The 21,180-nt window shown below is 54.6% G+C and overlaps 2 protein-coding genes across 2 annotated transcripts; one reads left to right on the forward strand and one right to left on the reverse strand.

The window, feature by feature from the left end:
* Window positions 1-804: 804 nt before the first annotated feature.
* On the reverse strand, window positions 805-1,414 carry MAM_00915 (perilipin MPL1-like protein; the record flags this gene model as incomplete). The annotated part of the gene is made up of 2 exons (XM_040819714.1): window positions 805-1,296; window positions 1,355-1,414. 2 exons carry the CDS (start codon window positions 1,412-1,414, stop codon window positions 805-807), a joined length of 552 nt encoding a protein of 183 aa, XP_040682979.1.
* Window positions 1,415-19,804: 18,390 nt separating this feature from the next.
* On the forward strand, window positions 19,805-20,332 carry MAM_00916 (uncharacterized protein; the record flags this gene model as incomplete). The annotated part of the gene is made up of 1 exon (XM_040819715.1): window positions 19,805-20,332. One exon carries the CDS (start codon window positions 19,805-19,807, stop codon window positions 20,330-20,332), a length of 528 nt encoding a protein of 175 aa, XP_040682980.1.
* Between the last annotated feature and the right edge of the window lie 848 nt (window positions 20,333-21,180).

The raw sequence follows: 21,180 nt of genomic DNA on the forward strand, positions 1-21,180 counted from the left end.
GGCATGTGCGCCACCCTCTCTGGGGGCGGATGGCTCTTCGTCAAACGCCACAGCGATATACAATCCCAACATTCGTTTGCAACAAATCACACGAGGGAGGAAGTCATGTTCAGTGACAAGACACAATCGTTAAGCTCGTCTGCTCAGTAACCTTTTACATTCAGTATCATTTTTGCTCTTTCCTCAAATCATCATCATGGGCCGTTCCAAAATGAATGGGGTTGCGATGCAATTGTCGAGCATTCGTCCGTTTTCTATACTCCTTTTTCCGTCGCTTTTTTTTTTCGGGCAAGGAATGACCAGCCCCAGAAAAGCAATACAGTCATACCAACGAAGCCTTTGCGTGCACTCTGTACTTCTGAAACAAAACGACTGCATCATTTGCATTTGCACAGACCTTCATGTACATCGTCACGCCACCTGAACGGGAGCTGCAAATGTAAAGATTCTGACCAGGAACCAAGGGAGAGAGAAAACAGGTTGTGATACAAAAACAAAAGCAGACAGCCATGCCCAACAATTCCGAGGTATAATGATTCCATCCGCCAAATAGTGCGTGACTGTCAAGTTCGGCCATCATCTTCCTCTTGTGTGACGGACTTTTGAGACCGTGGGAGCCAGCAACGTTCATAAACGCCAGAATGAAACAGAGTGTAAATTGCGCAACACCCAAATCAAGGAAGAATGAAAAAAAAAAGAAAAAAAAAAGCCAACCCAAGAGGTACCACGGCCGAGCCAGGTTGGTTCGAGTATTCCAGCAGGTACAGACATCTCGTATGTACTTGGGTGTGGCGTGAGGGGCATTTATTGCTTGGTCTTTTCCTTGACGGCCGTAGTGGCCTCGGTCTTCTTGGCGGCCAAGAAGCTGCTTAGCCAGCCCAGAGTCTCGTTGCTGACAACAAAGGCGGTGGAGACAGCGGCCTTGCCTTGGCCAACAAGGCCCTTCTGCTCAATCTTCTTGGCCTCACTGGCATAGACGTCAAAGATGTGGTCACGGCCCTCGATACCCTTGTTGTAGGGAAAGAGAACCAGGCTGCGGGTGTCGTTGTATAGATCGCTGGTTGGCTTCTTGACAATCGGGAAGCGCTCGTCGATGCGGTCGAGCGTCTTGTCACCCAGAGTGTCGGCACGAGCGACGTAGGGAGAGACGTACTCGTAGGGCTTGGCGAGCCAGGGAAGGACAGGAGCAGCAAACGTCTGGTAGGCAGAATCACCGAGCTTGATGGAGCGCTGGGCGTACTCGTTGGCCTTGACAGTGTGGATGCTATCGCTGATCAAAGGGTACGCGAGGAGATGCTGCAACAGATGACGATGAGCCTGAGCTTTGGTCCTTCGCGGCCGAGTCGCGACATACCTGGAGAAAAGCAGAGTTGGGACGGGGCGAAACATCGCCATTGACCTGAGGGACAACCATTGCGACTGCGGTGGGCGCTGTCGTGTGTGTATCAGAGAGAAGAAGAGAGGAGAGAGGAGGCAGGTGAGCGTGAGGCGAGATGACAAGGCTCGTTGGCTAATGACCCCTCTTTTGGGTTGATAACTCCAAGTAACTCAAAAGATCGAGTGTGGCTGGCAGAGGTTGTGAGAGAAGGGGGTTCAGTCGCTCTTGTAGATGGGGGAAAGCCAATGGTTTAAAGAGGATGGATGGGGATGGGGATGGGAAGGGGAAACGCCACTGGCAAGATGACGTGGACCAGGGAGCGGACGTCGGGACACTTATCAAGGCAGCTCCCTCGCCTTCGCCTGGCAGCGCTGGCGTTGGTGTCGGCTCTGGCTCTGGCGTTGGCTCTGGCGTTCCTTCTGCGTTGGGTTGGCGAGGAGGCGGTGGTGCGACGTGGTGCGGCGTGGTGCGGCGAACTGCGGCGAACATGTGAAAGTGACCCAATCCGAGACACTGAGACAGGGCGCGGCAGGGCAGGGTCGGCGCGGGCAGGCGGCAGACGAGGAAGGACCAGCCAGGGTGTGGCAGCAATTGTGGGCCAGGCAGAGCCCGTCGTCGTCTCCTCTTTTCCCCGATGCTTTCGGGACTGAGACTCGCATTCTGGTCCAAACGCCACATATCCCATCAACCTTGCCACGGCAGCAATGCCTTCATCCCTCCAGCCTAGGTGCTTGAATAGCTAACGGCCAGCAGGTTTCGCGCGCAAAGGGTACCGGGTCGAGCTTCGCGCATGCGCCTCATGGAGAACGCCTAGGTTGCTGCCTGCAATGTCGCCGCTTGCCGTCGTCGCCGCTTCTTGAGGTCCAGGACACAATTGGCCGCAGCTTCTAAGCCGATTCTCCATCTCTTTGTTGCCTCGTACCACTACTCCGTGCTTTGCTCCATTATGGAGCACACAAGCCATCCGTACCAGTCGTGGCGTGTTTGGCATGTGATGGTCTGTTGGGATGCGTCCCTAGCCAACCGCAATCGCACGCTGTGTCTGCAACAATGTGTGCGAAGATTGAGGCGAATTCCACTATTGGTCAACGCCCCACACGGTTCTTGAGCATGTGCTGTAGCCTGTCAGCACGGTTATCATACTGGCGAGCATGGCATGGCAGGGCAGGGCAGGGCATGGCACGACAGGGCATGGCATGACAGCTTAAAATTGCTGCCCCTTTTAAGATCAGCAACCCGCCAAATGCAAACGATTTGGCTGGGATTTGAAACAGTCATCTACCGCGGCGAGGCGGACCACATTCCGACGATTCCTCTCACTCAGTGGTATTATGAGCAATGAACCAAATAAATAGTTTTCAGCAAAAAGGAAGAATCACAACACAATCCCACCAAGGATGCACGCTATGATTTATGCATGAAAAAAAAAAGGGCAAACAGACACTCCGCAAACGACAAGCCGGCCAGAGCGGGCATCTGGAGCAGTCTCTCCGCCGCGGGCGGCTTGCAGAAGCACCACCATGGAGGTTTGGCATGACTTAGGGTCAAATGGCTTATCGAAAACCGCCTCAGTGGGACCAGCTTGCAACGACGATGACTTGTTCACCTTTGCTGGATGAGCTTTGCTCTCTCTCATCCAGCAAGTGACCATGTTTGGATGGCTGGCCGTCGCCTACGCATGCACACATGAATGCGTCCTGTGTCCGTGACGTTGGAATACGGCATGGAAATCCGGTGAGGCGAGGGTCTCGATGCGGCTATCCGTTCCGAGGCTTTCCTCGGGCACCCCTGCCCTTTTCAGTTATCGCGTCGTCTTTTGGCACTAGGGAACAATGATGGGGATTATTGTTGGCCTGGACACAGTCTGGCGTTGGAACGACGCTTTCTCCGAGAAAACCTGTTTCCAACTTGGCAAATGTACCCTCGAGGCGCTTATTACTGGTAATCTTGGGAGCAATCTCCTACTGCTTGTGCGCTTCCTAGCATTACTTGCCTGTCAAAGTTCTTTATCTCAGTCCACGCCTGATGGGCGCGATGCAAGCCCGAAGCAGCTTCGTCGTTGGCTGTGTTAGGCAAAGGTCTCGTATCTACGAATGGGCCGCCCATCTCTTTTATGAATCTTTTGTGGGGTGACAGCTTCACCCCATTCTCAGTACAGGGCTAGTTGCTACGTCGAGACGCGTAGTATACACGAGTCAGCCAAATGGTGCGACAGTGAGAGGCGGTGTAAAATAAGGGCAAAACGAAGACGACACATGCCGTGAAGGCGGGCATTTTGCCCAGGCGGATGATGCGCTAGCTGTAAGTGTGCCGTGTCGCCATTTCGCGCAAGGATGACGGCTTGTTGCGAGAACTCATGACCCTAAATCGCTTCACCTCAGCCGCACGGCCACGAGACGAGACACAACAAGGCGTACGCCGAAAATCCACCGGCTAGGCCAAGGATATACGTTATATAGGTCGGTCACATATTGGCAGGTGAACTTTTGTTTTACCGCTCGCGATGAACCAATCATTCTCAGCTGGGGAAGATATCAATTGACCTGATCAGCACCGATAACACACTCGAGATTGAGTAGTTGCGATAATCCGAGCGGAACGGTTTGGATGGATCGTCATGGCACTCTGTGCCGAGACACGGAGTAGAATGTGTCGCCTTGGCCGTGTCGAGGAACGAGCCTCGTTCGAAAACCTCGTGGTGCCGCGGTTACTTCAAGCACTCACTCGGCCGTCAGTCGGAGCAAAACCATATCTGGCCCAGGAAGCGCCATGCTTTGCCACGCCGTTATCAAGACCAAACTTTGTCACGGCCTACGGAGTGCTCGGTACTCCGTACGTTTCTCAAAGCGACAAGCGGACGCCAGGCCTACCATGGACCCTGAGACGCCTGAATTTCAAACTCGATCCCTGTTCCTTCCTTGTCTTGCTCGGCCCGTCCAATCCACAACCCACACAGTTGCACAGTGCACACACCGGCTGGCCCCACCAGGCGACTTTCACATGTCTGATGCGCAACCTCGACCGTCACGTCAGAGAGTATCTTCAAGGGCACGGATGACGCAAATGCCACCGATTCACGAGCGTTGCCACGAGAGTAGAGACGTTTCTGCACACGCGCCGCGGACGGTGCAAGGGCATCTTTGCGCCCCGAGGCCTCCGTTTGGGGGGCGCGGACGCCCTTTCGTTTTGTGTGCAATACGGACGCCATGTGCATGCTGTCTTGCTCGGCCCTGGGAGATTGATGAAGCTGCATCGCATCAGAAATGCGGCGAATATGAAGGCCGCAGATCCGGACAGGCATGGTGTCAGGAATGAGGTCCGGACCGCCTCGGCTCTGGGACTCTTGCGCTGCTGCTAGTGACTGGCCATTGACATCGGCTGCGTTGGCAACATCTCCAACACTCTCCACTAACACGGCCTGCCCAGCTGCAGGCTCAAATTGTGTCGTGCCATTACGTTTTCATCGTCTCAAATAAACACACCCCGACCGGCGGTAAAGTCGAGGTTGAATCATGGTTGCTGTACTGGCAAGCTGCAACCCGCCAACCCTCGGCATCATCCAACATGGATGATTGCGTCATTGTCATCCATCTTGACGAAATGGAACAACCTGTGAATGAATCTGCATTACTTCTCGATTCAACGACATCACCAAGCATAATGCGGCAAGCAGGTGAACATCGCGTCGGCCACATTCATATATCACCGTCTTTCCACCTAGTCCCTCGTAGCCTGGGCCCCTTGAGCTCTGCAGCCGATTTGGGACCACACGCCGTCCTGCACAAGAAGCTCTAGTCTCAACGAGAGAAGGAAAAAGACAAGGCGCACCTGCCACAAACAACGGCTCGTATCCGGTTCGCAGCTGGGAGAGTGGAACCCCGGGCTGTATCTCGTCCTCTTCATTCTTTCCGAGCCCGGTTCTGTCTTCTCTCGACTTTGAGCTCGTCCGTCTATTGGCGCTTCAAGAAGCATGAAACTTCTATTTCGGGCTTGATGCATGTCTCTTTCTGCCTGGCACTTTTTCAACTCGGGAGTACACCCACGTTTACCTTGAATTGTCAACAATACGACAGCGCAGCGTCATCAACCGGGTTTTCGACGATGAGTTTGCTTTGCTCGGTCGAATTGGTGCACGCATTTTGCTCTTCACTTTCCCTCGCCAAGCTTGTATGCCTCGACGTTGTTGACGGACCCATTTTGGAAACTCGCATCTACGCCGACAATCAAGCAATGCGACTGGCTCGCCCGGGCAAAGGACTGTAAGACCTCGCCTCCTCACTGCGTACAAGAAATGCATTGTTACGCATACAACCCTGGGTTTGCAGACGGCACGAGCATGAGGGCACTTCGGTCCCTGCATGTTGTGAATGGGCGGAACAGCTCGCTTGGAGTGGCTGCGTTGACGCCGACACATTTCTACCTGGGTGCCTCCTGAGGCAGGCCTGGTGCTGGTGCTGTGTGTACAAGTTTATCGGGACCGGTGGTCCGGCATACAGGTCTCGAGACTTCACTTTCCGCCTCGACCGTCAAATCATGTTTGCCCGTCCTAGACGGAGTCAGATAAACTACGAATGATTTGACGACTGCCCCCGTCTGCGCAGATGCAGATGAAGTCGATGCTGTACATTTCGCTACGTCTTGACGTTGATTAGCCATTACCTGCTACTCTTTGTCCCTTTCCGAGTTGTAAACCCCGGATTGGAATATCACTGCGGCGAGGCAGGCGGCAAGCCGTCTCCAGTACGAACCATGTTCACGGCCTACACACAACGCGGAGCCCTTCCGGGATGCCGGATTCATGCACGTCCTAGTCCGATCCGGGCCCCTACCACAGACGAAGGGCATATCTCACATGATATACGCTGTCTTGATGCTATGTAGGGACTTCTTTCCTTGTAACATGTCATTCGTGCCGCTGAATAGGTCCTCGGCTCGGCAGGTGAAGGCGGCGGACTTCTTCATACCGCATGAAGACGAGGCACCAAAACTCAAGGAGCCATGTTGACGTCCTTAGAAACCGATTAACTCCTGCAGAAAGGATCAAGAGTGATCACCTTCCTTAGCATTGGAGAGGACCGGCTCCGTGACGATTGGACTTGCTCATTTGATGCCAGGACTGGGAGCTTGAAAGTATTTACCGCCTTGAGAAACCCTTGGCCAAAGTTGGAAGGGTGCTATGACGAGCGAATTCATGGCGACGTACTCCGTAGTTGCATGCACCTCAGCAACGTGGATTCCCCCGTCGAACTCGGTGTCGGTCGAGCATGAGGGGCGGCGATGACGCGGATACGTACTCGGTGCCTCGTGCAGCAACAGCATTTGAAGATACCAATGAATTCGGGACTGCAGGAGGAGCTTGGCGGTGTTGGCGAGGTTTGAGGGATGCATTTCCGACTGGCTGATGGCTCCGTGCAATGTTGGTTAGGTGGGTCAGTTGATACTCGGCGCATTGGCGAATTAGAACTGACATACGGCACTGCCTTGGGAATTTCTCGGTGTATTTATACCAGAGAGAAATACGGAATTTCCCACGACGATTCACACAGCCCAGAGTTTGCTCGACAGCGCCGTTGCAACTATTCCCGAGTCCCGACATTCCAGCAAAGGGATCCACCATGACACTCTGACCAATCAGTCTACACGATGCGCACGCAACCGCAACTTCATGCCCTGATGGCTTTCGTTGGGGAAGGGACGGGACGGGACGGTTGGATGGGGTTTCTTCCTTTGCTACGTCTTCGATTCCGCGTATTTGCCTGCATACAGGGCGTTCTGGTCACGGAATCGACGTTGGCGGCGGCGGCGTCGCAGAAGGCTTCAGCCGGAGAGACGAAAGCTTCCCCCGTGTTTTCAAGTCTACAAGTACGACAACCAGTCCATCCAAGCCGATGTGGATTTGGCCTTCATCTACTGTCAAGGTAGTGTACAAATTCATAAGCTAGAATTGACCACGATGGCGCTGCCTTTCACAACGCAACCCCGTCCACGAACTGCATGCGAGAAGCAGTCCCGAAGGCCATATCAACAAAGCGTCCGTCTTGTAGACCGAAGACTAGGTGACGTTATTTTAGAAAACGGATAGCCAGCTGGCTATCAAGTCATTTGCAGGCTTTGAGGCCTGTGTGCTTGTCCATACATGTGGGCCACTTTGATGTGTGGCAACGGCCCGGTCTTCCTCCTTCTTGAGGGGAGTGTAGATGCTGGCCCATGGCGCATTGCCTGGCTTACTTTGCAAGGAAGCTAATGAATACGCAGCGGGCCGGAGACACCGGAGACACCGGAGACACCAGAGACACCAGAGACACCGGAGACACACCTGTCTCGTGGCCAGGTCCAGCGTCGTGAACACTTGCCGGATAGCCGCAAGCTCCTATACCCGAGTACAAACGAATTAGCGCAACCGGCGTGGTCTCGAGTTCTTGAAAGAGCCTAGGTTCCTCCCCGAGTTTTACGAGGCGAGGCCAGATAGTCTCGACACCGTTTGCGACGAGCTCTTCAGACTGAACTTCTCTACCCAGTGACGTTGGGATCACCACCACCACTGCGGTCATCTATAATACAGACCACCGCACGCTCGACAAGGAACATGGACAGCCGCAACCAAACACGGGCTGAGGCGTCATGAGTAATCCGCACCTGGAATTCACACCCGTGTTTCATCAGAAGCTCAGAAGCAGCCGACAACCGACGACGAGAATCCCGAATATCTTCGTACCACGCACACCCGCCGCATGATCCTGTCTCATCAACCCACGGTCTCACACACACACACACACACACACGCGCGCGCGCGCGCGCGCCTCGTCACACTCACTCCCCCCATCCAAGATCAGACCCAAGAACAACTGAAACATATCGATCACAAAACCAACCTCCCGTGGCGGAAACCCCGTGGCAGCGGTAGCCGCCAAAACGCACCCCACGAACCAGGTTTCGCCTGTTTTCTTTCTCTCTCAAATCCCTCGTCCCAAAACGCCGCAAGGCCCTCCCCTCTCCAGGTGAGCCAACAAACAGGAGGAACAGGCGTCGGCGATTACGCCGGGGCCATCAAGCCCCCTGTCGACGAGCGTCCTCTCGAGTCTCGACGGGGGTCCGGCCGGTCCCCGGGTGGCGCGCTGGCACAAGATACGACGCCTACCTAGTACGCGGCCCCTGGTGGTGCCTGTGCGAGGTGACAAGATGCCACTCACTGCACGGAGTACGGAGCGTTTGTACTCGGTGCAGATGAATCAATTCCCGAAGAGCAGGTTCGCGGTGCCTGCTGTGCGCCCTGCTGTGCGTGGCCTGTGTCTTTCTTTTGTGATGCGTCACTCGAGGTCGAGTCTGGCGAGGAGGATGCATACTGCGTGTATGTACGGAGTACTCCGTATGCCGACAAGCACAACCCCCATGGGCGAAGACACTTGGCCTCCCTCTTTTTGCATGGAGCGGCAGCAGTTGCAGCTTCTGCTCCTGGTACACGGCACAGATGCAACGGCCGGGGCTCAAAATTGTGAACCGGGTGCCGTGGGCGTCCCAAGCAATACAATATAACTACATGGTACGCCTGTATCTCGGGCGATCTGACAATTGATACGAAACATGGCGCCCGCCGAAACCCACACGCACATCCGTGCATCTACAGGTCACCGTCGCAACGTGGTTCTTGCACAGAGGCGTCTGTTCGTAGATGCCCGTTCATGGTGCTTGGTGGGCAGCCGAGGGAGCCTCGCCTCGCCTCACAGCCAACAAGGACTGACTGCTGGCCATACGGAGTACACAAACAGAGCTCTCAATTGACAACAAGTCCCGCCAACCGAGTTTCCAAGCCCTCCCAGCTACCAGAAAACACGGCCAACACAAGACACAAGGGCGCACCATCCGTGCCCTCGTTATGGCCGCGCCGCGCTCGCCAACGCGAGAGCCCGCACACGGTGCGTGTTCTTGTGGTTGGCGGCCTGAGGCTACAACAGGCAGAAAAGCTAGGAGAAGAAGATGACGCCGAAACGCGGGTGCATGGCGGCACTTGAATGGTTATATGCCGTGTTTCGTGGGATTGCGGAGGATGGGAGGGCTTGGCTGCAGGCTGCATCGATGGAACCCCCTCGCCCCATTTTGCCTGGCCGCTGGTTGTTTTGCATGCGGGCTGAAGGAAAAAGACGGTACGGTACGCGAGAGCTTTGCAGTACATGTGTAATACGGGGTGCCGGGGCTTCTCTGCCGCGCGTGCTCCGTACAGAGTACCTGGTGGGAAGGAATCAAGTCCGCCAGCCATGCCATGCCAATTGCTATCGTCAGGACGCAGGACGCAGGACGCAGGACTCGACAGAGGGGAGTCTCTTTGAGCCCGAGCTTCTGCCATGGCCTGGCCGGTTGCTTCCCAGCCGTTGGAGAGGCCGGATGACATGATATCTTGAGCACCGCCTCGACAGCCCTGCCGTGTCAGGCCAGACGAGGCGCGGGTTGCCGGCCTCTCAAAAGCCGTTGCGGCCACAAAATTAACCTCACTAATCTGATGCCAGCCATCGCCTTGTGCATAATTTGTCATACCATGCGTGTGGAGTGTTTGAGTACCGAGCACAGAGTAGTACGGAGTACCGTATGGAGAAATTCTACCTGCGAGAGCCGGTTTAAATCCCACGTCACGGCTGGTTCTTGGATCGAACCGTCGCACCCTCGCCACGTCAAGTGGGAGGCGCCCAGGGCAAAATCCACGCAGGCAGCCCCAGTGCTTCGAGAGCAAGCAAGGCCGGCAAGGATATCGTATGGCACGGAGTACGCGCGCTTGACTAGCCCTTCCTTCTCTCCACGGAGAGGAGAGACATGGCGCAGAGGGGCTTTGGATGATCCATTGCCACGCTTTTCTCTGAGAAAATGCGGGGAAACGAGTAGGACATTGTGATGTGTCGTTTTCCCAACGCGCCGAGAGAGAGAGCTGAGAAGGGACATGGGAAGCTGGGCGGGTCATTCGTAGCACATGATGCTCTGTATGTACTGTAACAGAGTGTAGTTGTTCTGTGTCCCATGTTTGCTTTTTTCCATGTCGAGGTACTAAACTTGACTGGTCCTCGGAGCGGAAACGTCCAGTTGTTGTTGCAGGAAGCCGTCCTTGGCCGGGCCTCGTCAAGAGAGGCAGCCGAAACGCAAAGTCGCCAGGACTACGGGCAATGACCTGGTTCGTGGTTCAAGGCACACTAGTGCGGCTCATGAGTCCGAAACGCTCACAGGCATCGTGTCGATGGAGAGGCAATGCGAACATGACGGCAACCCGGAGGCCGGAGGGAGGGAAGAGCGGCAAGAACAAGAACAAGAACCTGGATCATCTTCTGTCAGCTGCCAGTCGAACCCTGGCCGGCACCACGAATGAGAACCAACCCCCCTTTTTGGCGCAAACAATATGCACAATAGTACGGAGTACACATGCGCGCCGTAACTTGGACAACGTGAGCCATTGCTCCTGCAGCCGCGGTTGAAGACGCAATGCAAGGTACACGTCGAGACACAGAACAAGAAAAAAGCAACCATGGGACCGCAACGTTTAAAGACGACGGATCGGCCACGGCTCGAACCCCCCCCCCCTTTTCCCTGTGCGAACCAGGCGGACAGGCGTCTTTGGTCAAAATGGTCGGACAGCCCAGGGAAGCGGCCTCACGGCAAGGCGACCATCAACTTCACCCACCCATGGGGCCGATGGACCACGCACTGGGCCCAGACTGCACTCGGCATGTACGACGAGCACACATGTGCCGCTTCGTCCATCTGCCTCCTAATTGAAACAGAGTTGCCCGTCGGTGGTGCCGAGTACGTACAAAATAGTTGGTAGTTATCTGTGGAGCGCGTTGTGAGACACCACAGCTACGTAGCATACCTGCTCAACCCACGATGGATCGTTACCTGGTGATTTGCCCAAGCACATAGGTGCTCCGGTACTCCGTACTCGGTAGAAAACAACAGAAGTGGCGGTAGGTAACCTGTTTTGGGCAGCCCGACTAACGTACATCTTGGGTGCCGGCAGCCCATGTCAGAGTCCACGACAGACAACGCTCTCGCGGACCTGCCACGCATTTGACGATCCCGGCCCAAAGAAAACGACATGATTCTTTTTGGCTTCGTTACACACTTCGGGCGGGCAGCCAGGTTAGGCAAGCGTCTGGGTGAGCAAATCGGTGATTTTGCTCACACTCCCACTCCACGTGTAGCCATCAATGCTGGTCCTAGACAATTGCCCCGTTTGTTACCGTAAAAAAAAAGGCGTCTTCTGTGTTCATTTTGATGCGTCCAGCAGCTGTTCGCGAACTCTTGCTAGTTAGTAGTAGTCGTAGTACTAGTACTCAACGTCAAACAGGGGTTGCGCGTTACTTTGTCTTGCACCATGGAGTCAAGCCCTTTGCGTGACGTCTGGACCACATCCAAACGATTGATCAGGGGTCTGGGGAAGGCTGCTCTGTGTCGTGTACCGAGTATGGGTTTTGTGCTACGAGCCGTCTGGTTCGCTGCTGTCGATATCCATCGTTGCTAATATTACCATGGACTTTTCTCCCGTCCCGAGTATAGAGTGGCAGTTAGTTGTCTACCACGTTGATCCTGTCTGTGACGAGCATCGAGCTGAAAGAATTCTTGTATCACCACCCGGGGCAGTGAATAATTGCTGGGCAGGGCCGGCAGGTAAGCAGGGCTAGCAAACACCACACATTGTATGAAAATTTTTTCCAACAATCGAACAGAGTCAAAAACACACACACACACACACACACACACACACACACACACACACACACACAAACCTCTGAAACAAGGGTCGGACAAAAAGAAAAAAAAGCCCCTTCTTTCCCCAGTCCGAGCCCTGACATTTCATTGCCAAGACATCGTGCTGCCCGGTGGCATGGCCAAGCCGCACGCAGCCGAGCAATCCAGTCTTCGTCCAAAGGCATGCACCCTGACCGTTTCGGGCCTCTCTGTGCAAGACATGGGTCGAGCTTGACGCCCCTTTTTTTGGCGTTGACGGATGTCTCGTAAATTGATTACGTCGTATGCACTCTCGTACACGTCCACCGTGTACAATTCGACCCTCTAGAACGTTTCTGTCGCCTCTTGTGTCGAAATACTTCGACCCGGATGGCAGGCCGCAGCAGGGATAGGTGAGTAAGCATGTCCCTGATGCAAGGCACAGCCGGGAACCCGATCCTTGATGGAGGAATTGTGTTAGACAGCTCGCCTCGGAGCATTCTAAGCCTTTCTACTCCGTAATGCGCTTATTGAAAGTCTTCGGTGGACGGTGACCTCGACAGGCTTGTGACAAGCTGACGGCTCATCGCGCATTGGCCAGGCTTGTATTCTGTTGCAAGGCTGAACCGGATGACCGCGCGTCCACCCCTCGGTCGCTTAAGGCTGTCGCAGCTAGTGAGTAGTGACTACCACTAAATAATTAGCATCGCCGACCAGAAAGCCGCGAGGGATGCCATACCGGGAGACCTTCGTAGTCGCCCAGAAATAGCACGACCCGCAACAGGCGCCTGGACCATGATGAGGGCAACGGCTGGATCAGGCGGTTCCATCAGCCTCGACCGACCGACGAAACATCAGTGGAATGACGTCTGAGGCTGCATGAGCCGTGGCGGGCCTCCAAGACTCGACCACGAGTGAGTTCCGGGGAGTTCTGGTCGGCGTTCACATGAGCTGCTGCATACGTTGCCCCATGACCAAGGTGAGACGTACCTGTCGAGAAACGGGCCGTGGCCCCTTTCATTTCGCGATACATCATTTGCCCAATTCATGGTGTTGCCGAATCACCTGAGCATGGGCTCACTCGCTTGGAAAAATGGTGTCGCGCCATCCGCAAGGTGCAGGTGAGCATACCACGGAGCTGGGATTTCGAAGTGTCTGTCATCGCCAATGACGGCCACTGCCCGGTCGTCTCGGGACACACAGCTAGCATGGGAGCTCGCAAGAGGGAGGCGTGCCATGCCATCTCGCCGAGGCGCTCGCAGCCATCTTTTTGACAGGCGGTCTTGTCCAGCCAATCCCGCGCTCAACTCGGCCATTCCCCGATGCACCGGCTGTCGGCCTGTCTGTGGCTTGTGGCATGCTGTCCAGGTAATGGTGATGAAAATTCTTCGGCTTGGTTAGTTGGCCACACCGGTAGATGAACCATTTGTCTCGTGGCGGATCGTGTCGTCTTGGTAGTCGCATCCCACGCCTTCCGCATCCAACTTTTATGTTGTCGAGTCACAACATGAACACTGGACACTGGGCTTTTTCGGCTCTTGAGTCGTTCCGGATGGGAATCCGTCGCCGAGAGACGCGCAATCTCAAGCGTTCTGATCTCATGTTGCCGGCCTCCTCCGTACGTACGTATCTTGACATTGGGGCCCAGCGACGGCCAAGGGTTAGCGGCGTCCCGTGTCGCGAAGCTCGGGCCCTCTCAGCCTTGTCTGATCTTTGTCATAATTAGTCCTCCTGCTTAAAGAGCTGAAAGGACCAAAATGAGCGTTGATGGCTAGCGTCTAATTTTTGACGAAATCTCGTTGCTGTAAAGTTGGTCATGCCGGTATCACCCACTACATGATGTGATTTCTACTCCTACGAGCCGTTGCCAAGTCGTTTGTTCCGAGTACGTAGTAGTCACCATGCCGGCAACCAAGTATGTATGTATTATATTGAGATCCCCACAAGCAGTCGGCAGATGCCGACCCGGGACAGTAAACCGACTCTCACTGGCTGGGCCGTGTAGTGAGATCTAAATGAGCACAGGGGATCGGTCCCCCGCAAACCCTGGCCGGGGTAGGCGACACTCTCAACCAGGAAACATTGGTACCATTCCGTGGTTACGAACCACCAGGCTGGAGGTGACCCACCAGAGCAGGACTTGGTGATCCCGATGAAGAAGGACCCCTATCGATGCGTACGTAATTCCAAGTATTGACGAACGGGCTTCGAGAGTCTTGAAAGCCTGCTTCGGTGCGAGTGGCGCAGTCGGGCAGGGCAGTCTATTCGTGGGGTCTGCCGCGGGACGATTGCTCGTGTTGCCGTCTTCTGGTTGCTACCGGCGGGCTGGGAATCGGCATCGTGCTCCATCCCCGAGCGGTCTGCCCGGTGACTGACTGACTGCATTGGACCCTCCATGACATCTCCAAGCAACATTACATATGAGCTGGGCCTGGGCCGGTCGTCGAGCACGGTGATTGGCCTAGCCCTATCAAGCGTCAGGAAGCCGACTTGCAGCTCGACGAATCTTGGCCCAACGCGTTGGGGGGTTTCATTCCCGCGATAGTATCAAGTGCGCGCGGCCGCACCACTGTGAGATGGGGTTGGTGGAGCATGTGCTTCGCCCAGGCTACGCCCTCGCTGCTCAACAGCCCGATAACACCGATACGGCAACCAGGCTGGCTAGTGGTTCTATTTGGGCTGTGTAAAGGACGCTTGATGCATTGACTGGCCGTCGGAGCTGAAAATACTCTCCATTTTCCACCATTTGTGAGGCAATAGAATAGAAACTTGGGTGACTTGGGCGTAGCCGGCTGAATATGCTCCATGTCCTGCATGCATCAGGTGCTGAGGGTTTTGCGGTAAACCCCGCCCATGGTTCCCATAGCCGGCGTGGACCCGTCGATAGTTGCGGATGCCAATTCAGCTAGCTGGGAATAGCGTCAAGTTTATTCCGGCACTGCCTCTCTTTCTTCTGAATTCTTTGTCGCCAAGAACAAGCGCAGAAACCACGTCGTCAGCCATGTGGAAAACGACCCGAGAACACGGGACTTTTCCGAGGTTCGCCATCGGCAGTCTAAGACTGCCAACTTAACAAGCCCAAATGGGTCGGGCGGCCGGCGCATGCTCCTGAGCCCTGACCAATCGTCCATCTGCTTGCCTGCTACCCACGACCACAAGAAAAGATGGTGGGGAGTAATGGACCTCGAGGAGTGAACAGGGCCCAGGCAGAAATGGTCAGGTGGCGGCTAGCAATGTCGACAGCAGCCATGGCGTGGCGACATGACGCCTGCGATTTGCGTGAAAGTGTATGCCGCTCCAGTCGATCCGACTGACAGATGTGGACCGGAGCTTTGGCCTAATGACTATTGGCAACCACACGACGGCCTGGATCACAATGGAAACTGCGTAGAGGCTGCGGGCTGCGGGCGGCGGCGCAGACGATTTTTGCGGCACAGCCGGCGAGTTGATTTTCAACTTGTATGCGACAAGTCTGGTCAAGACAAATAAGATGCCCCAAAAAGAATTCTGCCCAGAGGTTGATGGGACAGGGGATGGGTTACAGTCACGGGAGAGGCAAACCGTCTCCCGGCCCATCAACAGCGCATGATGTTGACGAATCTCGTGCCTTTTTGGAGCGAGTGCTTTATTTTTTTGCCCTTCATTTCCTTGTTGATCTCATCTTATCGTCGATTTGTGCGTCCAGAATTCCAGAATATGTGGCGATGCCAGAGGCATGTCTCACTGGTAGTACCCCCCACCACAACCGCTAATAGCACAAACATGCCAATCTGAAGCTACTACTAGTAATAGGCTCGAGAAGAGTGAAAGATCGGAATGAACAGTTGCGTGGCTAAGATGGATGTTTTCGAGCGGTAGAGCAGCAGACAAATGCAAAGATGCAAAAGCACGTCCATGTGCTTTCGCTCCCATGGTGCTCCGTATTCGTGTGTGGACGATGAGGGTAAAACCGTTTGGGCGAGCAGATCTGTCGTCGTCTGCGGGGCGAATCAAGCGAGCAAGCACCGGCCAGATTATTGAAGTGTTGAGACAATGGCACAGTGGCAGGACGGCAGCCATCCTTCAACGACCAATAACGGCATGCTGACGAACGGCGTCCGCTGCAGGTGCAATAGGCCGGTGATGTCGCACTGCCGCAAAGTTGTGGACGATGAACTTGTCCTCCCTCGGAACGCATCACCAGCTCCACAAGCAGCCACACAGCCAGCGGTTCCTGCCAGGGACAGGTACGTATCCAAGAACCAACGCAAATGTGAGCCGTTTTAATCCCAGTAGCTGGTCCGATGACGATATCGTAGATGGCGGCAATAAGCACGAATGATCATTCAGTGGTCTCTATTTCGTTTTGTGTTGTGTTGCCTTGCCTGCGCGCAGCCAGAATGAATTAGAACTCAAGGCGACGGTTGGCATTGTCTAGCTTGGATCGCTCGCCTAGCCGATCGTATGTACGTCTCTGGAAAGCCCCAGGCAGTGAATAATACTGACGAAGATGATGATGGTGATGGGCGATGGTGGCAAGCTGCTGGCACACTTCGGCTCTGTTGGCCGGGAACGTCTGGCAAATCAAAAGAGCCACAGATCCCCATAAGAGAGCACACGTCTCGTCTCTGAGTGACGCGTTATCATGCCATATGGTGATGCCCAAGGTGTTGAGCGAACCAGGCTCTCCAGGGTCAAACTGCCTAGCGTTGTGATAAGCGACTATGTTGCTGCAAGAATCCCGTTCGGGGCAACCGTCTGCCTCGGTGATTAGCACAGGCAGCCAAACATCCACGACGATCACCTCACGCTGCCTTGACAATCATCGCTCAGCCAGCCTATGCTGATGCGAGTCCTCGGCACGAAAATGCGAAGGGAAAGGTGGGCTGGGGAATTTGGGGGGGTATCAGGTTGTGCTAATAACGGCACAAAGAGTTCGTGATGTTCTTGTTCTGCAAGACAAGAGAGAGAGGCCAGACCGCTTAGAGTGCCGTTCACGAAGGAAGGCGGATAAGGGCGGGTGCGCCATGCCAAAACAGGGCTAGAGCATTTTGACAGAAAGCCACCATGCTATGCTGCTTTGTTGCGAGGCTGCCTCAGGTTCAGTGGGCAAAAGGACTCGCGACGGCTGTCTGACGGTCCGACTGACTTGACTTATCCGAGTCCGATTGTGCACAATCCAGACGGCTGTCGGCAGAGAGTTGATCCACGGCGCGCATCAATCAGGGGCCTCGAGACGTGAACAAGGAAAGTTGTCAGAAAGAACAGATTCCCGCGGAATGAATAATGCAAGACGGAGCATTCTTCCCGTCAGGCCGGGTGAACAATTCAAGGCTGGGCGGGTGCTGCCTTGGTAAGTGGTAGTAGTATTATTTTTAATTGTGCTGCATGTACAAAGTACTTGGACAGAGCAGGGAGTAGTGTGTACTCGAGTACCATGATGGATGCAGAAGACGGAAAACCTGGCCGTTAACAGGCCACACGAACAGCGAAAACGTGCAATGAGAAGCAGCTCCACCCTCATGTACGCATGGATGCAGCAGTGCTTGGCTGCTTCGAGGACTCTGCGATATTGTGCATGTTCTGAAGGGCTTGTCTTTGCTGCCTGCCCTCACCCTTTGTGCAGACGGCTTGCATGGGGTACGTATGCATAGCGGGACGAGCCACACATGGCCGATTCTGCGGAGAGGAAGTTGGGTAGGAGTGACAGGACCATCCACGACGACACCCTTGTACCCAACCCTGAACAGCAGCCAGAGGCACAAGAAGACAAGACGGCCGGGGATGAAGGAGAAGGAAGAGAAGAGAAGAGACCCTGATGGTTTGTCGAGAACAAGGCACTGATGTTGCTCGCCTCTTTCCCAATGTCGCCATGGCCCATGAGCTCATGGCCCAGTCGGTACCCTCACTGGAGGGCGATAAATTATAATAATGGGGCGCCGGCAACAAGGACTCTGGGCTCTGGTCTGGTGCTCCGTAAACTTTGAGTCACCTCATCTCACCACTCGGATGGCATCATACCATCGTGAAAGCCGTACATTGTTTTGCGTGCTTCACCATTGCCTCAGGACAAGAGAAGGGCATCCGCCAGCGGAAAACTCTAGCTTTTGGACCCGTAGAAAAAAAAACCAACAAATCACACACACATTGCGTGGTGCGACTAGACCACCACCAGAGCGAGTTATCGACTAGTCGCATGTACGAGCCGACGCGCGCATTATTGCTCCGTACGGGCGGCTCCTTTCGTATCGTCAGCCCATCAGCCATTGTCGGATAGCAGCTCGAGGCAAAAAGGCGGAAATAGGGGACATCTGGATGACGATGGCCTGCCAAGCACTGCCCGTACTGTATTTATTAGTTATTTATTGCAAGCACTTGAAATCAAGTTATTACTTCTCCTGGCAACAAGTAGTACCAGCGCTCACACCATCTCGGCGGCGCGCACACCCCACTTCCGAGTAAAGTTCTTGGCCAGGAAGCACTGCTACGGCCCGGTACTTACCAAGAAGTAGACATGGACCCCGCCGGGCCCCATCCTTGCCGACTCTGGGTGCCAATCCTTTCAATGCTCAGCGCTGGCGTGCTCTCTCTCTGACCTGCGAACCGTCAACTGCCAGGTACTTCAGTACTTAGTACTCAAGTCCTGATAGGCTGCAGAGGCCGAAATGTGCAGTCTTGCCTGGTACGTGGGAACGGCGTACCTGGCTGGCTGGGCAGGCAAGTACCATCCTGCCTGCCTGGCCGCGCCCTAGGCTGTTACTACTTCTTACGGAGCTCTAAAGGGCGCCCACTCACGAACGCTGCCAGCAGCATCATCAGTCCCGATTGCCGGTTGACATGCAACGCAAGTCGTCTCGCGAAAGGCGAGGCAGAAGTGGCCTCGAGTCTGGTGCTGCTAACTACTTAGTAAGTACTCAAGTAGATCAGCACCGCGGCACTGGCCACTACGGCCCTCGCGGCCACGCTGCACCACCAACATTCGAGCGTTCAACGTGCCCTCTCAGTGGTAGCAGTAGTAGGAGAAGCAGGAGTAGTACGTACTCGTACCGACCACTTCCAGATCTGCATTGCACACCCCTCAACCCCCGCCACCCCCCCCCCCCCCCAATCGGGGCCATTGAGCCCACGACACCCCTCTCCCCACCCACCGAGAAAGCACACCACACCCGGCACCACGCACGCACTGCTCCAGTGGCCCACCCAGTGGCCACCCATGTCTCTCGCGCTCGCTCCAAGGCTGTCCTTCTCCCAAGCCGCACTATGCACAACCCATCCCATCAATACATAATACATATACTACGATATCCTGCCCTCATCCTCTTCAACGCTCCTCCTCCCATTCTTGCATCATTCTTTCTCCCATCATCCTATCTCGGACTTTGATTCTCCTCTTCTTTTCTCTCCCAGCCTCTCCCAGCACCGTCGTCCATTGTCCTGAGCTTTTGTTCGGTTCGACGGGCAATCAAATGCAACGGGCTCTCCACTCTCCCACAACAAAAACCCACTGCATCAGCCCGTCCCGCTTTCGCTCGACTTGACTCACGATCTCAACATCCGCTCCCCACTGCAGCTAACAAAGCTGGCCCCTGGTCTGCTACGTCTTTGTTCTGCCTGTCATAGCCATCCGTTGAAATCTACCTGGTTCATAAAAAGGACCGTGGCTCTCTCGGAAGCTTGCTCTGCTCTGATTTTCATCACAAGCCGGACCAGACCAGAACCACCATCAAACACCCATTAGCTACAATGGCTTTCAATCTCTGGGCACACCAATTCTGCCTTGCCTGTGACAAGCAAGTCCAGGTCGACGGTGCAGCGTACTGCTCCGAATCCTGCAGACTGGCTGATCAGGAAAAGTCGACATCAACACCCACAAGCTCGCAAGCAAGCTCGCCGGCCTTTGCTCCTGCCGGCTATCCTTGGTCGAGCCCCTCACCAAGCTTGCCTGTCCGCTCCTCATCATCGTCATCAAGGCCAAAATTCTACCTCTCCCCGGCGTACGACTTTAGCAATGCCCAAGCCTACGGGGCTGCCTCGCCTCCTCGCGGCTTGTCGTTGAGCAGCAACCACACCGCCTCTGCTGCTTGGGAGCAATCCACTTGCGCATATGCTGCAAACCTGACCCCATCGAGCTCGCACAGCAGCCTCTGCTCCATGCAGAGTACGTCGACGATGGACGAGCCCAACCAGCTGTCCGACAATGCCAAACAAGAGCTCAAAGCATACGCCATTTCGTTTGAGCATGTCAGACTCCAACGACGACGATCATACTAGGGCTGGTGACCACGTTCGAACCGAACCTTTTTCTTTTCTGTTCATCTCACGAGCAATTTTTTTGTTGAAAAAAGAAGAATAGTTCAACTTGACGATAGTGATGCCACGAAACTCTACTCACTCAAAACAACGCCGCACGACGTGGATGGCCTCATCATTCTAGCCTCGCGCACGCATATACACACATGCATTATTTCCTTTTCGTCGAGTTCTTTGTTGTATCAAGACGGCATTACACGGAGCGATGCATATCGACCACTAAAAAGCTGTTGTATTTTCTAGCCCCCTTTTTATTTTTTTTATTTTTTCATGTTCAACACAGGAAAGACGGGGTCATGACGGCCTAGGCGAGGTGTTTTGTATCACACATATTAGGCTGGAGTTGGTGTCACAAACTGTTTACTACTACTACTACCACTGGCATGGCATGGGAGCAATTGGACTTTGTTGGAATTGGGAAACATGATGATACTCGGGATATGCAAAGTCAGCCGACACCAAAAAAGACGAAAGGATCAGGCATTAGACGGGACTTGGGTTTTTCGTTTGTTACAGAGAATGCAAGGCGCAACGGAGCAGACGGGCCGACATGGTAGCCCAACCTGGCGAGGGAGGAGGGGAGGAGAAGGAGCTGGCAGCAACACATGGGACCCAGAAATGGGTACATGAAAGCGCATGCCGAGATATAGATTATGACGAAAAGAGACTGGACGGATAGGCTACAAGGTCGGGCAACCGGTCCATGGCTGCTTGATTCAATAGTACTACGATTCGGTCTCGGCCAAACAAGATTGGTTTCCGTTGGCGCCCCCCCACCTCCTTGGTACGCATGATTGTGACTGAAGAAA

Source organism: Metarhizium album (genome assembly GCF_000804445.1).
Source record: "Metarhizium album ARSEF 1941 chromosome Unknown scaffold_1, whole genome shotgun sequence".
In the NCBI taxonomy this organism is placed as follows: Eukaryota; Fungi; Ascomycota; class Sordariomycetes; order Hypocreales; family Clavicipitaceae; genus Metarhizium; species Metarhizium album.